At 42.4% G+C, this 13,654-nt stretch overlaps 1 protein-coding gene across 2 annotated transcripts; it reads left to right on the forward strand.

The window, feature by feature from the left end:
• The first annotated feature begins 241 nt into the window (after positions 1–241).
• Positions 242–10,607, forward strand: asmtl (acetylserotonin O-methyltransferase-like). Of its 2 annotated transcripts, XM_039006666.1 has the most exons (16): positions 242–320; positions 1,174–1,240; positions 1,507–1,615; positions 1,863–1,994; positions 2,125–2,172; positions 2,266–2,330; positions 2,442–2,506; positions 2,692–2,800; positions 3,253–3,553; positions 3,732–3,971; positions 6,311–6,479; positions 6,639–6,823; positions 7,615–7,747; positions 7,973–8,113; positions 8,295–8,417; positions 9,282–10,607. In XM_039006666.1, the coding sequence occupies exons 1-16, from the start codon at positions 257–259 to the stop codon at positions 9,485–9,487; spliced, it is 2,157 nt and encodes a 718-aa protein (XP_038862594.1). In that variant the 5' UTR covers positions 242–256; the 3' UTR covers positions 9,488–10,607. The 2 variants fall into 2 exon arrangements, with proteins under 2 accessions (XP_038862594.1, XP_038862595.1); XM_039006667.1 differs by lacking the exon at positions 1,174–1,240 and having other exon boundaries at positions 243–320.
• Positions 10,608–13,654: the final 3,047 nt, after the last annotated feature.

The following is a 13,654-nucleotide window of genomic DNA, read 5'->3' on the forward strand; positions in this document are numbered from 1 at the left end:
CATAGCTGTTCTATTAATAAAGCATAACAAGCCGACAAAGACAGCCCAATGTTTTAGAAAGCTAAATGATATAATCCATATTCTGACGCATTGTTTGTGCAATGAGGAATGATTGCCATGAATCTCCATTGAACTCCATCCATTCGACTCTTACTTGATGTACGCCCTCTGTTGGCTGGTAGGCTACTGTACGTTTTATGATGACACGCAAAAAGATGTCATAGGATTGGCTGAATCGCTCGATTCTTCTTCCGCTATGCTTGCGCATGCGTTGTCTCTTGTAGCGCAACAAGGAATTCATTCGTATGGAAGATCAGCAGGTAATGTTTTTTCATTTAGCGGCCGTAGATTTCAAAGTGTAATTTATTGAATTACACTTAAAAGCAGCTTTGCCCAAGGTTGTATGCTGCATGTTGTAAACATTTCTTGAGGATTGAGATGTCGTAACTGAATAGCTGAACTTGCATGATCTGAGGAAGAGTTTATCAAGCTAAGCAGTGAAATGTGCAACATGGTAACGTTAACGTTGCTTGTTTCCATGTCAATAATTATCACTGATCCATACAAACATTAACCAGACCTTTCCCTTTTAAGTTGTCAACTAACTTCTAAGTCAGCTAACATAATAATTCGGTCTATTCATGGCATATTCTAGGATAGCCCAATAAATGGCTAAATGGAGCCTAACGTTACTCCGACCTTATTGTCCAGTGACCTTACATTTTCTTTTTAAATGGGAATTGGCTCAGGCAGCTAAAACACTCAAACACTCAATCTAAACCTGAATCGATTCTTAATTGCGTGATGCTTCTATAAACATAAAACGCTCTACATAATTTCACAAATGTTAAATATACAGTTACTGTACACTGTTTTAACACAGTTGCAGGAGTATTTTTCAGTGTCAACACATTTGTGGTGTATGTCTTCTGTTTACACACGTTCAGAGACGCAGTTAGCTAATTAGCACAGGTATGCTTCTGTCTTCCATCTGTTTTCCGTAAATAAGTGCAGTAACATGGGAAAATGGTCGTGTGGGAACCTTAACCATAACCCTATAAAGGTGTGAAGTAATTTAACCTTTAGTTTAAAAAAAAAATGTATAGCTGATATGAAAGGTATGTTCCTTGTGTTTCCAAAACCGTACCGCATGCAATGTGTTTTAACATTCAGAACGATCGTCGGGGCTCTCAAAAAAGCTACACCAGCCAGAAGATAATATTGCCAATAGGTGCGAAAGGTATTTACCGTCAATGAATAGGTTCATTCAAGGATAGCCCTTTGATCCATTGCCACAAATTCCACGTCAGTGTGTTTTTGATACAAGAGAACAATGAGGTGTAGCCTACAAAAGCATATTGACCTGAATACGTGCATTGTATGTAGGCAGTAACGTGTGACCGCAAATGGTATGTACGCTACTTCAAGGCAAAGTCACAGGCATCTGACACCAAACAGTTGACAGAGACGAACTAGTAGCCTAATGTTTAACTTGTATATGCGCAGTGAGGAGGTCACCATGGTGTTGATGAATCCTGTCATTTCCAAGCTGACCGGTAAACTGGTCGTCCTGGCTAGTGCGTCTCCAAGGAGGCTGGAGATACTCACCAATGTGGTAAGACTGAGGCCTCCTTCCTTACCCTCTTCTTCTTTGATAGGATGAATAAGTGAAAGCAAGGTTTCTACAATATTGGACATTTGCAATCACCTATCCATGTCATGAAAGTTCAATGACTACTTCCGTTAAGGGAGTAAGAAAACAAACTTTTTTTTAAAGCCTATTCAAACTGAGCCTCTAAGGTACAGTAATGACATGTAGTATCTGATGGTGACGATGCCTTGTTATTCCATTTATGTCACAGGGTTTACGATTTGAGGTTGTCCCATCCTGGTTCAAGGAAACGTTAGACAAGAGGCTCTTCAAAATGCCCCATGAGTATGCTGTGGAGACTGCCAAGCAGAAGGCCCTGGAGGTGGCCAAGAGGATGCCATTTGTCAGTGAAGCCTTTGCTTACTGTTATTATTATTACAATATCATTACCATATTTGTCTGTTAATATTCTTACCTCACTGAAGAAACAAATATATACTTTTGAATGTCTGTGGTTTCTTAATTTGTTCTAGAAACACCTGAAAACTCCAGACATTGTGATTGGAGCAGACACTGTTGTTGTAAGCAAATTCAGCTATATCAATGTCTTCTATCCTTCATATCATAGTGGTTATTATCTCCTTTACACTGTATTGGTTGTCTTCTTTTCTCAGACAGTGGATGGACTGATTCTTGAGAAGCCAGTGGACAAGCAAGATGCATACCGAATGCTTTCAAGGTTTTGAGAGAATTTTGCCTCTGGCTAATTCTGTGTACATTTAAAAAAGATTAATAACAATAGGAAAACGTAGTTATCCCATTTCATCTTTGTTTTTGTGTTTCTGAACAGGTTGAGTGGTAAAGAACACAGTGTTTTTACCGGAGTGGCGATCATTCTCTGCCATGAGAAAGAAGGTATGCCTTAAACATAAAATGGGTAAAAGGGTAGGTTGGGAAGTTGTCTGCCTTAAAGTTGTACATGTTTATATCATTATATTCAATGGTTCCCTCTCTGATTCAGAGGGGTTGGGTTAAATGGGAAGACACATTTCAGTTGAATGCATTCAGTTTTACAACTGACTAGGTCCCGTTCTTTCCAGGTGAAGAGATTGATTATCAAGTGATTGACTTCTATGAGGAGACTAAGGTGAAGTTTGCAGATCTGTCTGACGATTTACTCTGGGAGTACATCAATAGCGGAGAACCCATGTGAGTTTCACCTCTCTTCTTCTGTTTGCATTACTGGCTATGGTGTAATGCCAATAGATTTTTCTAAGTTTAGAACCCAACCTCACCTCTCGCAGAGGCAATTGGGGTCACTTCACTGAATTCAAACCTTGTGAACCCATGGTTTTGTGGACTTTGATACAGCCAACCGGTCCATGTTTGCGTCACTTTAGATAAGGTATGGATTTTGTGTTATAATTTCAGCCTGAAAGAAATAAGTGAGGGTCAATGAGCCTTAGATCAATCATAGAAGCATGTTCTGCTGTGTGGTCTCGTATACCGTGGCCAGTTCTGACACTATGTGGCCCCTCTCTATCGCTCTCTGTCTCTGTGTGTCTCACTGTCTCTCAATTTGTGTGAGACGTGTGTGTATGTTTCTCTGTTTGTGTGTGTGCATGCGTCTGGGTCTCTGTATGTGTGTGTGTGTGTGACAGGGACAAGGCTGGTGGCTATGGTATCCAGGCTCTGGGTGGTATGCTGGTGGAGTATGTACACGGAGACTTCCTGAATGTGGTGGGCTTCCCGCTCAACCAGTTCTGCAAGAAGCTGAGTCTCATCTTCAGCCCCCCAGGCAGCCTGAAACAAAACAAAATCCAGACCAGCCCCCAAGGCAGCCCTGTCGACACGGTCCCTCCAGCCGAGCCAGCCGCCAGCAGCCCCTCAGGCAGCCCAACCCATAACGGCCCTCCGGACAGCCAAGGACAAAACATCCCTTCAGCCAGTACAGCCCACAATGTCAGTACACATGTCAATGCATTGAAATATGTCTTTTGCCCTTAGCAATTATTGCAGAACACTTAATTTGTCATTTGTCAATGTTGGTGTTTTCAATTAATTGTTTTTAATGTGTTACATGGACAATAAAGTTTATTGAATTGAATCCATTTATAATTTATCCCATTCATCCATCAAGGTGAAACAGGAGGAGAGTGGGTGTGGAGAGGGCGAGGTGCCCTGGACGTTGGTTAACAACCTGTCTAAGAGCTCTGAGAACGGGGAGGCTGAGCCCCAGGGCATCAGCGACCCTGCAGCACCAGACTTGACCAGCAGGGGCACCATGCAGATGCAGAATGTGAGGGAGCACGAGACGGAAGACATCAAGGAAAAGTTGAGCAAGATGATCGAGCTCATGGATGGATTTAAAGCCTCAAAGGTATTCTGTGGATGGATATGTATTTACAGTTGAAGTCGGAAGTTTACATACACTTAGGTTGGAGTCATTAAAACTCGTTTTTCAATCACTCCACACATTTCTTGTTAAAAAACTATAGTTTTGGCAAGTCGGTTAGGACATCTACTTTGTGCACGACACAAGTAATTTTTCCAACAATTGTTTTCAAACAGATTATTTCACTTATAATTCACTGTATTCCAGTGGGTCAGAAGTTTACATGTACTAAGTTGACTGTGCCTTTAAACAGCTTGGAAAATTCCAGAAAATTATGTCATGGCTTTAGAAGCTTCTGATAGGCTAATTTACATAATTTGAGTCTATTGGAGGTGTACCTGTGGATGTATTTCAAGGCCTACCTTCAAACTCAGTGCCTTTTTTGCTTGACATCATGGGAAAATCAAAAGAAATCAGCCAAGACTTCAGAAAAAAATTTTTTACACCTCCACAAGTCTGGTTCATCCTTGGGAGCAATTTCTAAATGCCTGAAGGTACCACGTTCATCTGTACAAACACCATGGGACCATGCAGCCGTCATACCGCTCAGGAAGGAGACGCATTCTGTCTCCTTTTTTATTTATTTGATTTATTTCACCTTTATTTAACCAGGTAGGCTAGTTGAGAACAAGTTCTCATTTGCAACTGCGACCTGGCCAAGATAAAGCATAGCAATTCAACACATACAACAACACAGAGTTACACATGGAATAAACAAAACATACAGTCAATAATACAGTAGAAAAGAAAAAAGGTATATATACAAAGTGCAAATGAGGTCAGATAAGGGAGTTAAGGCAATAAATAGGCCATGGTGGCGAAGTAATTACAATATACCAATTAAACACTGCAATGGTAGATGTGCAGAAGATGAATGTGCAAGTAGAGATACTGGGGTACAAAGGAGCAAGATAAATAAATACAGTATGGGGATGAGGTAGATAGATGGGCTGTTTACAGATGGGCTATGTACAGGTGCAATGATCTGTGAGCTGCTCTGACAGCTGGTGCTTAAAGCTAGTGTGGGAGATATGAGTCTCCAGCTTCAGTGATTTTTGCAGTTCTCTCCTAGAGATGAACGTACTTTGGTGCGAAAAGTGCAAATCAGTCCCATAACAACAGCAAAGGACCTTGTGAAGATGCTTGAGGAAACAGGTACAAAAGTATCTATATCCACAGTAAAACGGGTCCTATATTGACGTAACCTGAAAGGCCGCTTAGCAAGGAAGAAGCCACTGGTCCAAAACCGCCATAAAAAAGCCAGACTACGGTTTGCAACTGCACATGGGGTCAAAGATTGTACTTTTTGGAGAAATGTCCTCTGGTCTGATGAAGCAAAAATAGAACTGTTTGGCCATAATGACCATCGTTTTGTTTGGAGGAAAAAGGGGGAACATCATCCCGACCGTGAAGCATGGGGGTGGCAGCATCATGTTGTGGGGGTGCTTTGCTGCAGGAGGGACTGGTGCACTTCACAAAATAGATGGCATCATGAGGAGGAAAATTACGTGGAAATATTTAAGCAACATTTCAAGACATCAGTCATGAAGTTAAAGCTTGGTCGCAAATGGGTCTTCCAAATGGACAATGACCCCAAGCATACTTCCAAAGTTGTGGCAAAATGGCGTAAGGACAACAAAGTCAAGGTATTGGAGTAGCCATCACAAAGCCCTGACCTCAATCCCATAGAAACTTTGTGGGCAGACCTGAAAAAGCGTGTGTGAGCAAGGAGGCCTACAAACCTGGCTCAGTTACACAAGCTCTGTCAGGAGGAATGGGCCAAAATTCACCCAACTTATTGTGGGAAGCTTGTGGAAGGCTACCCCCAGGTAAAACAATTTAAAGGCAATGCTACCAAATACTAATTGAGTGTATGTAAACTTCTGGCCCACTGGGAATGTGATGAAAGAAATAAAAGCAGAAATATATTATTCTCTCTACTATTATTCTGACATTTCACATTCTTAAAATAAAGTGGTGATCCTAACTGTCCTAAAACAAGGACTTTTTACTAGGATTAAATGTCAGGAATTGTGAAAAACTGAGTTTAAATGTATTTGGCTAAGGTGTATGTAAACTTCCGTCTTCAACTGTATATACTATAACAAAACATTGAGTCCCATGTTTTAGTTTCCCATACATCTAGGTTTTATGTTGTTCATGTATTCATGTTCAAGCTGAGGTTGCATGAAGTTTAATTTTAGGCTTATTAATTAAACTACTTTTGCTTGAGGTAGGTTAAAACATGATTTTGAGTTTTCTATTGCTCCTCTTTGTTCTCTAGTCTCGCATTGATCGTTTTTCCCTATTGTTTTGTATCCTAGGTGTTGTTCACAGCATCCAAGCTGCGTGTGTTTGACGTGTTAAGGAGCAGTAAGACAGGGGAGCTGCAGGCTGAGGATGTGGCCCAGGGGATCAAAGCATCTTTGAAGGGGACCGAACGCTTGCTGGAGGCCTGCGTCTCTCTGGGACTCCTGCAAAGAACGGGAAAAGGTATACTGTCTCAATTTCTCACATTGTCTCCCTCTATAATTTGTTTCCTTCTGTTAGACATATTCTTTCTTTTTTCCGAGACATTGTTCATGGCGTCTAAGCTGTGTGTGTCAAGGAGTGATTTATGACATGCCTCCTGACATGCCAATTTCTCCCTAGAGTACGCAAACACAGCGATGTCCAGGCATTTCCTGCTGTCGGACGGTCCCCTCTCTCTGCAAGGGTACATCCAGCACTGTAACGAACTGGTGTGGCCTCTGTTCACCCACCTGGAGACTGCTGTGAGGGAGGGGACCAACCAGCACGAGAAGGCCTTCGGGAAAACCTCTGATAACCTTTTCCAGGTAATAATCAAGTTTCATGTCACATTCCAGTTACCTTGGTAATTATTCAGCAGATCAGTCTTGTTCCTGGAGGGCCACAGTATGGCAGCTTTTTGTTCAAGCTTAGCAGAATCAGCTAGTCAAGGTGTGGGAGACGTGTTGATTATTCTATCCAGTTAACACCGGATAGAATGGTTTTCTATTATTGTTTATAAGTAAACAATTGAATATACAAACATTAAGAACACCTACTCTTTCCATGACATAGACTGACCAGGTGAATCCAGGTGAAAGCTATGATCTCTTATTGATGTCATTTGTTGAATCCACTTCAATCCTTGTAGATGAAGGGGAGGAGACAGTTTAAAGAATTATTTTTAAGCCTTGAGACAATTGAGACATGGATTGTGTATGTGTGCCATCAGAGGGTGAATGGGCAAGACAAAATATTTAAGTGTCTTTGAATGGGGTATGGTAGTAGGTGCCAGGTGTACCGGTTTGGGTCAAGAACTGTAACGCTGCTGGGATTTTCACGCTCAACAGTTTCCCGTGTGTATCAAGAATGGTCCACCACCCAAAGGACATCCAGCCAACTGTGGGAAGCATTGGAGTCAACATGGGCCAGCATCCCTGTGGAATGCTTTCAACACCTTGTAGAGTCCATGCCCTGGCGTATTGAGGCTGTTCTGAGGGCAAAAGGGGGTGCAACTCAATATTAGGAAAGTGTTCCTAATGTTTTGTTTTCTAACTGTAGAACTGAGTATTGGAGTGGTAACTGTTATTGTTTTCGTCCTTGTTGTTCATTGTTATAGGATGCCTACTACAGCAGACATGAAGTGAAGCTGCGATTCATGAAGGCCATGCACAGCATCGCAAAGGTTTCTGGTAGAGACGTGGCGACGGCCTTTGACCTCTCCAAGTATAAGACGGCCTGCGACCTGGGCGGTGAGGTCATAGTAACCTAAACCTCAATTCCATTTAAAATGGCCATCACATTGTATTGCTACAATATTGTAGTAAAATCTCAAATGGCCCTTCCATTATTATCTTTATTGTGATTTACATTACAAAGCCTCTGGCTAGAATAGAGAAAGCCTCTTAAATAGAGAATCGGGTGTAGCCTATCAGAATCAATCCATACCAATCATCAGTGTTTTACCTATCACCCAGGATGCACTGGGGCCATGGCGTATGAGTTTGCCAAAGCACACCCGGGGTTGTCTGTGACCATGTTCGACTTACCCGAAGTCATTGAGATGAGCGGTCACTTCCGGCCACATGACGCAGATGACAGAGTATCTTTTGTAGCAGGTTTGTTTAATGACTTACAGAGGGTGGAATGGATTTTAGAATACTGTTGTCATCATGGGTAATGTGTTCTGTGGATGCACAATAGCATTTAGCAATAAGTGCCATTTTGATCATGAATTTGTTTTCTGTCAGGGTACATGTCAAATGTAATGAATAGTTTTTCTTTTTAATGTCTGAACAGGAGATTTCTTCAAAGATGAGCTTCCCAAGGCAGACGTATACATCCTGGCAAGAATTCTCCACGACTGGTCGGATGAGAAAGTACACATCTTGCTGAGTAAAATTGCGAAAGCATGCAATCCTGGTAAGAGTGAAAAACAATATATTATTTTTGGATTCTGATTTCTGACCCTGATAAGGATAATGATTCACACATTGGCTAGACATTCTTTTGTGTATCACTTGTGCTTGTGTAAAGAGTTAGCCTGGTCCCATGCTGTATGTGCCAAAGCCAACTCATCTGTTGTTGTCATGCCATACATTACTCATACATTTAGCAACAGAATTACAATTTCCATCCAACAATTTTATGTGGATGAATTCCCTGACCCATAAAAAAACTCACGACAGGCCTGATAAAAACAGAAAATCTTTCTGTAAAATGTCCTAGTGTTGACATTTTAGTCGATGAAATAGATAGTGACATTTGCGGTGTAAATGCTTTTCTACTCAAATATTGATAATAACAACCATCATGTCAAAGTAAACTTTGAGTCACGCGATGATATGTTCTGTTATGTTGCCCACCCACCAAAGTGTGTAAAAAGCATAAGTTTATTAGGCAGATTAAATAAGTTCTAATGAACTTGAATGAACACAGAGGAGTTGGCTCAAGCCTAAACGGAATGAACCACAAGGTTATAATAACAACGTAGTGTTTTAACAGTGTGCAAGTTGCATGTTAAACTCTTCAAATCAAAAGTGAGAAGCAGAGGGCACACATCATTGACTAGCCTAGGTACCTGACTGTTTCTGCTTTTAAGAAATACTACATTATTGCCGTATTAAAAAAACGACCAATTGACTAGTCCAAATTATGTGTATCATAGTTCAAAATGCCTTTATTGCATATTATGAATGTGACTTTCACATGCTAATGTAAATACTGATTGTATACACAACGTTAAATATGTATGCGTACATCCTGTGTACGCCATATCCGTCCCAGGCTGCTGCGTGCTGGTGAGTGAGATCTTTTTGGATGAGGACAGGAAGGGGCCGAGCAGAGGCCTACTTCAGGCCCTCAGTATGACCGAGGGGAGACAAAGGAGCGCCTCTGAATACAGCCTCCTACTGAAGAGCCACGGCTTCACCTCAGCGCAAATCAAACACACACACAACCTCCTGGATGCCATCCTGTGTGTCACTGAGTGACTTGGAGACAAACCTTGAAACCAATAAAGAAAATAAATCAATGAAATACCTCCCCAGTCTAGAATCAAACTCTTTCCCCAACCACTAGACACTGAGGCCCTGTTTAAATACTAAAGGTTCACTGATCTGACATGACGCAGGGATGGGTGATTGCAAACTGTGCTTACAGCCATCCTGTCATGTCAGATCAACGATTACTTCAAGAAAGGTAGGAAGGAAGGTCTTTTTTTAGAAATATTCAAACAGGGCCTCATTCCATATTACTTTTACCCATCCATTTCTTGTTGATCTTCAAAGGGGTCAGGAAGTGTGACTTTTAATTAATTATAAAAATGGACCACAGTGAAGGCATTTCTTTCAAACACTGCAATATAGACTCTAGCAGAGGTATGTCTATGCAGCTGACTTTGATCTCACAGTAATCCTTGAAGTCTGTGTCATTAAGCCAGCCAGGTCACCCGTGATATAAGTCAGTATTCGATGTCCATCCATTTCTGAGGACGTAGGGAGATGACGTGGAAACCAGCCACTGGTGGCAACAGTGAGTGCCGTTACCTTCAAGTAGGTTTTGGTTTTGCTAGGGCAGGGTTTCCCAAACTCGGTCCCCGGGACCCCAAGGGGTGCATGTTTAGTTTTTTGCCCTAGCAGTACAAAGCTGACTCAAATAATAAACTAATCATCAAGCTTTGATCATTTTAATCTGCTGTCCCGAGGACCGAGTTTGGGAAACGCTGTACTAAGGGTGTTGGGGATGATGGATGAGCGTAAGCCTATCCCGAACCTTAACCCTTACCTTAACCATTTGGAGATAATGCCTGAACTTAACCATAACAATTCAGAGTTAATGCCTAAACTTAACCTTAATCACTTCAAAATGTGATGGTTGGAACAACTTCTAAATTTGACGTTTGAGAAACATGGATGAACTTCTAATTCTGAGACTGTGAGAATTGGTAGCATAAAACTGTCATGACAGCAAAGACAACCAACATTGTTTAACTGACCACTTTCCCAACATTGTGAGACTTTTGAGACCACCACAACACTTCGTTGTTTGCCGTTTGACAATTTTCCTGTCTGAATTGTTTCAATAATGAAATAAATATTTTGTCTGAAATAATTCAGCTGTTGTTTTTTTCTCTTTCTGTGTACACTATTTGTAACAATGTGTTTGCAGTATTTCTGCTTTGGCAGGGCTTGTCTGAAATCTGATTTGTCCCCGTGTTTTGAATAACAATGTTGAAATGTTAACATTTCATGTAATGTTAATGCAACTGTGTAGAGCAGTGGTCACCTAATCCTGGTCTCAAAGCTATGGTGTGCAGGGTTTTACTCCAGCCCAGCACTGTCACACCTGATTACACTAAGATGAGCTAAGACAAGCTAAACACCTTCTTCACCCGCTTTGAGGAAAACCCAGTGCCACCAACACGGCCCGCTACCAAGGACTGTGGACTCTCCTTCTCCGGGACCGACGTGAGTAAGACATTTAAGCGTGTTAACCTTCGCAAGGCTGCCGGCCCAGACGGCACCCCTAGCCACATCCTCAGAGCATGGGCAGACCAGCTGGCTAGTGTGTTGACGGACATATTCAATCTCTCCCTATCACAGTCTCCTGTCCCCACGTGCTACAAGATGCCCACCATTGTTCCTGTACCCAAGAAAGCAAAGGTAACTGAACTAAATGACTATCGCCCCCTAGAACTCACTTCTGTCATCATGAAGTGCTTTGAGAGACTAGTCAAGGATCATATCACCTCCACCTTACCTGTCGCCCTAAACCCACTTCAATTTGCTTACCGCCCCAATAGATCCACAGACGATGCAATCGCCATCACACTGCACATTGCCCTATCTCATCTGGACAAGAGGAATACCTATATAAGAATGCTGTTAATTGACTATTGCTCAGCATTCAACACCATAGTACCCTCCAAGCTCATCATTAAGCTCGAGGCCCTGGGTCTGAACCCCGCCCTGTGCAACTGGGTCTTGGTACCTTAAAAACCCTCACAAACTTTTACAGATGTGCAATTGAGAGTACCCTGCCGGGCTGTATCACTGCCAGGTATGGCAACTGCACTGCCCGCAACCGCAGGGCTTTCCAGAGGATGGTGCGGTCTGCCCAACGCATCACCGGGGGTAAACTGCCTACCATCCAGGACACCTACAGTACCCGATGTCAAAGGAAGGCCAAAAAGATCAAGGACCGCAACCACCCGGGCCACTGCCTGTTCACCCAGCTATCATCCAGACGGTGAGGTCATTACAGGTGCACCAAATATGGGACATAGAGACTGAAACCGCTTCTATCTCAAGGCCATCAGACTGTTAAATAGCCATCACTAGCACATTAGAGGCTGCTGCCTATCTACATAGACCCAAAATCACTGGCCACTTTAATAAAAGGAATACTAGTCACTTTAATAATGTTTACATATTTTGCATTACTCCTCTCATACGTATATACTGTATTCTATTCTACTGTATCTTAGTCTATGCTGCTCTGACATTGCTAATCGATATATTTATATATTCTTAATTCCATTCCTTTACTTAGATTTGTGTGTATTGGGTATATGTGAAGTTTTTAGATATTGCTGCACTGTCGGAGCTAGAAATGCAAGCATTTCGCTACACCCGCAATAACATCTGCTAAACACTTGTATGTGACCAATAAAATTAGATTTGATATGAGATAGGTCTTGATGATAGGTTTATTGATTGAAACTTTCATTGCAGTGTGGAGTTGGAAAGCCTGCACGATGAACAGGTTGGTTTCTGGATAAAGTGATAAAGTACCCAGTCAAGCTCTAACAAAATGGCCTTGTGTTTTGGACCAGGAGGTGCTTTGATCATAGCAGAGAGAGACCATGGTGGGTGGAACCTACACGGATCCCCAGTATCTCAACATGCTGTTCCAGACTGAAGGAGAGGAGAGGGACAGGACCCGATACTTACACCTTCTGTATGGACATGGGTTTAGAAGCGCATGTATGCAGAGCAGCAGAAACCAACCTTTCATGGATGCCATGATAATGCTTAAATTGTGAAATCAAAGTTTCTATGGATTTTTTGTTTTGTATCATCAAAACAGATATTTGAATACATGTACACTGAACAACAATATAGCCGCAACATGGAACAATTTTAAAGATTTGACTTTTGATACAGTTCCTATAAGGAAATCTGTCAATTGCAATACATCCATTAGGCCGTAATCTATGGATAGCACATGAATGGGAATACAGATGGCTTCAAAAAATGTAGGGGCGTGGATCAGTATCAGATGTGACCACCATTTGCCTCATGCAGCGTGACTCACCTTTGCATAGAGTTGATCAGGCTGTTGATTGTGGCCTGTGGAATGTCGACCCACTCCTCTTCAATGGCAGTGCGAGGTTGCTGAATATTGGCAGGAACTGGAACCCGCTGTCATACACGTCGATCCAGAGCATCCCAAACTTTTTCAATGGGTGACATGTCTGGTGAGTGTGCAGGCCATGAAAGAACTGGGACTTTTTCAGCTTCCAGGAATTGTGTACAGATCCTTGCGACATGGGGCCGTGCATTATCATGCAAAAACATGAGGTTATGGTGGCAGATGAATAGCACAACAAAGGGCCAAAGGATCTTGGCACGGTATCTCTGTGCATTTAAATTGCCATCGATAAAATGCAATTGTGCTCATTGTCCGTAGCTTATGCCTGCCCATACCATAACCCCACCGCCACCATGGGGCACTCTGTTTACAACGTTGACATCAGCAAACCATTCGCCCACACAATGCCATACACGCGGTCTATCATCTGCCTGGTACAGTTCAAACCGGCATTAATCCATGAAGAGCACACGTCTCCAGCGTGCCAGTGGCAATCGAAGGTGAGCATTTGCCCACTGAAGTCGGTTACAATGCCGAACGGCAGTCTGTTCAAAACATCATGCAGATTAGCTTCCTGGCGGCGGTTTCTGACAGTTTGTGCAGAAATGATTTGGTTGTGCAAACCCACAGTTTTATCAGCTGTCCGGGTGGCTGGTCGCAGACGACCCCGCATGTAAAAAGTATAGATCCTGGGCTGGCTTGGTTGCAGAGGGTGTACGATTGTGAGGCCGGTTGGAATTATTACCAAATTCTCTAAAAATGCCCGGAGGCGGCTTATGATAGAG

This window comes from Salvelinus namaycush, chromosome 13 (assembly GCF_016432855.1).
Source record: "Salvelinus namaycush isolate Seneca chromosome 13, SaNama_1.0, whole genome shotgun sequence".
NCBI classification, from domain to species: domain Eukaryota; kingdom Metazoa; phylum Chordata; class Actinopteri; order Salmoniformes; family Salmonidae; genus Salvelinus; species Salvelinus namaycush.

Coding starts and splice junctions, on each gene's coding strand:
- asmtl (XM_039006666.1), top strand. CDS start 257: ATGCTTGCGCATGCGTTGTCTCTTGTAGCGCAACAAGGAATTCATTCG. Junction 2,801..3,252: donor ATCAATAGCGGAGAACCCAT/GTGAGTTTCACC, acceptor TGTGTGTGACAG/GGACAAGGCTGGTGGCTATG. Junction 6,480..6,638: donor CCTGCAAAGAACGGGAAAAG/GTATACTGTCTC, acceptor ATTTCTCCCTAG/AGTACGCAAACACAGCGATG.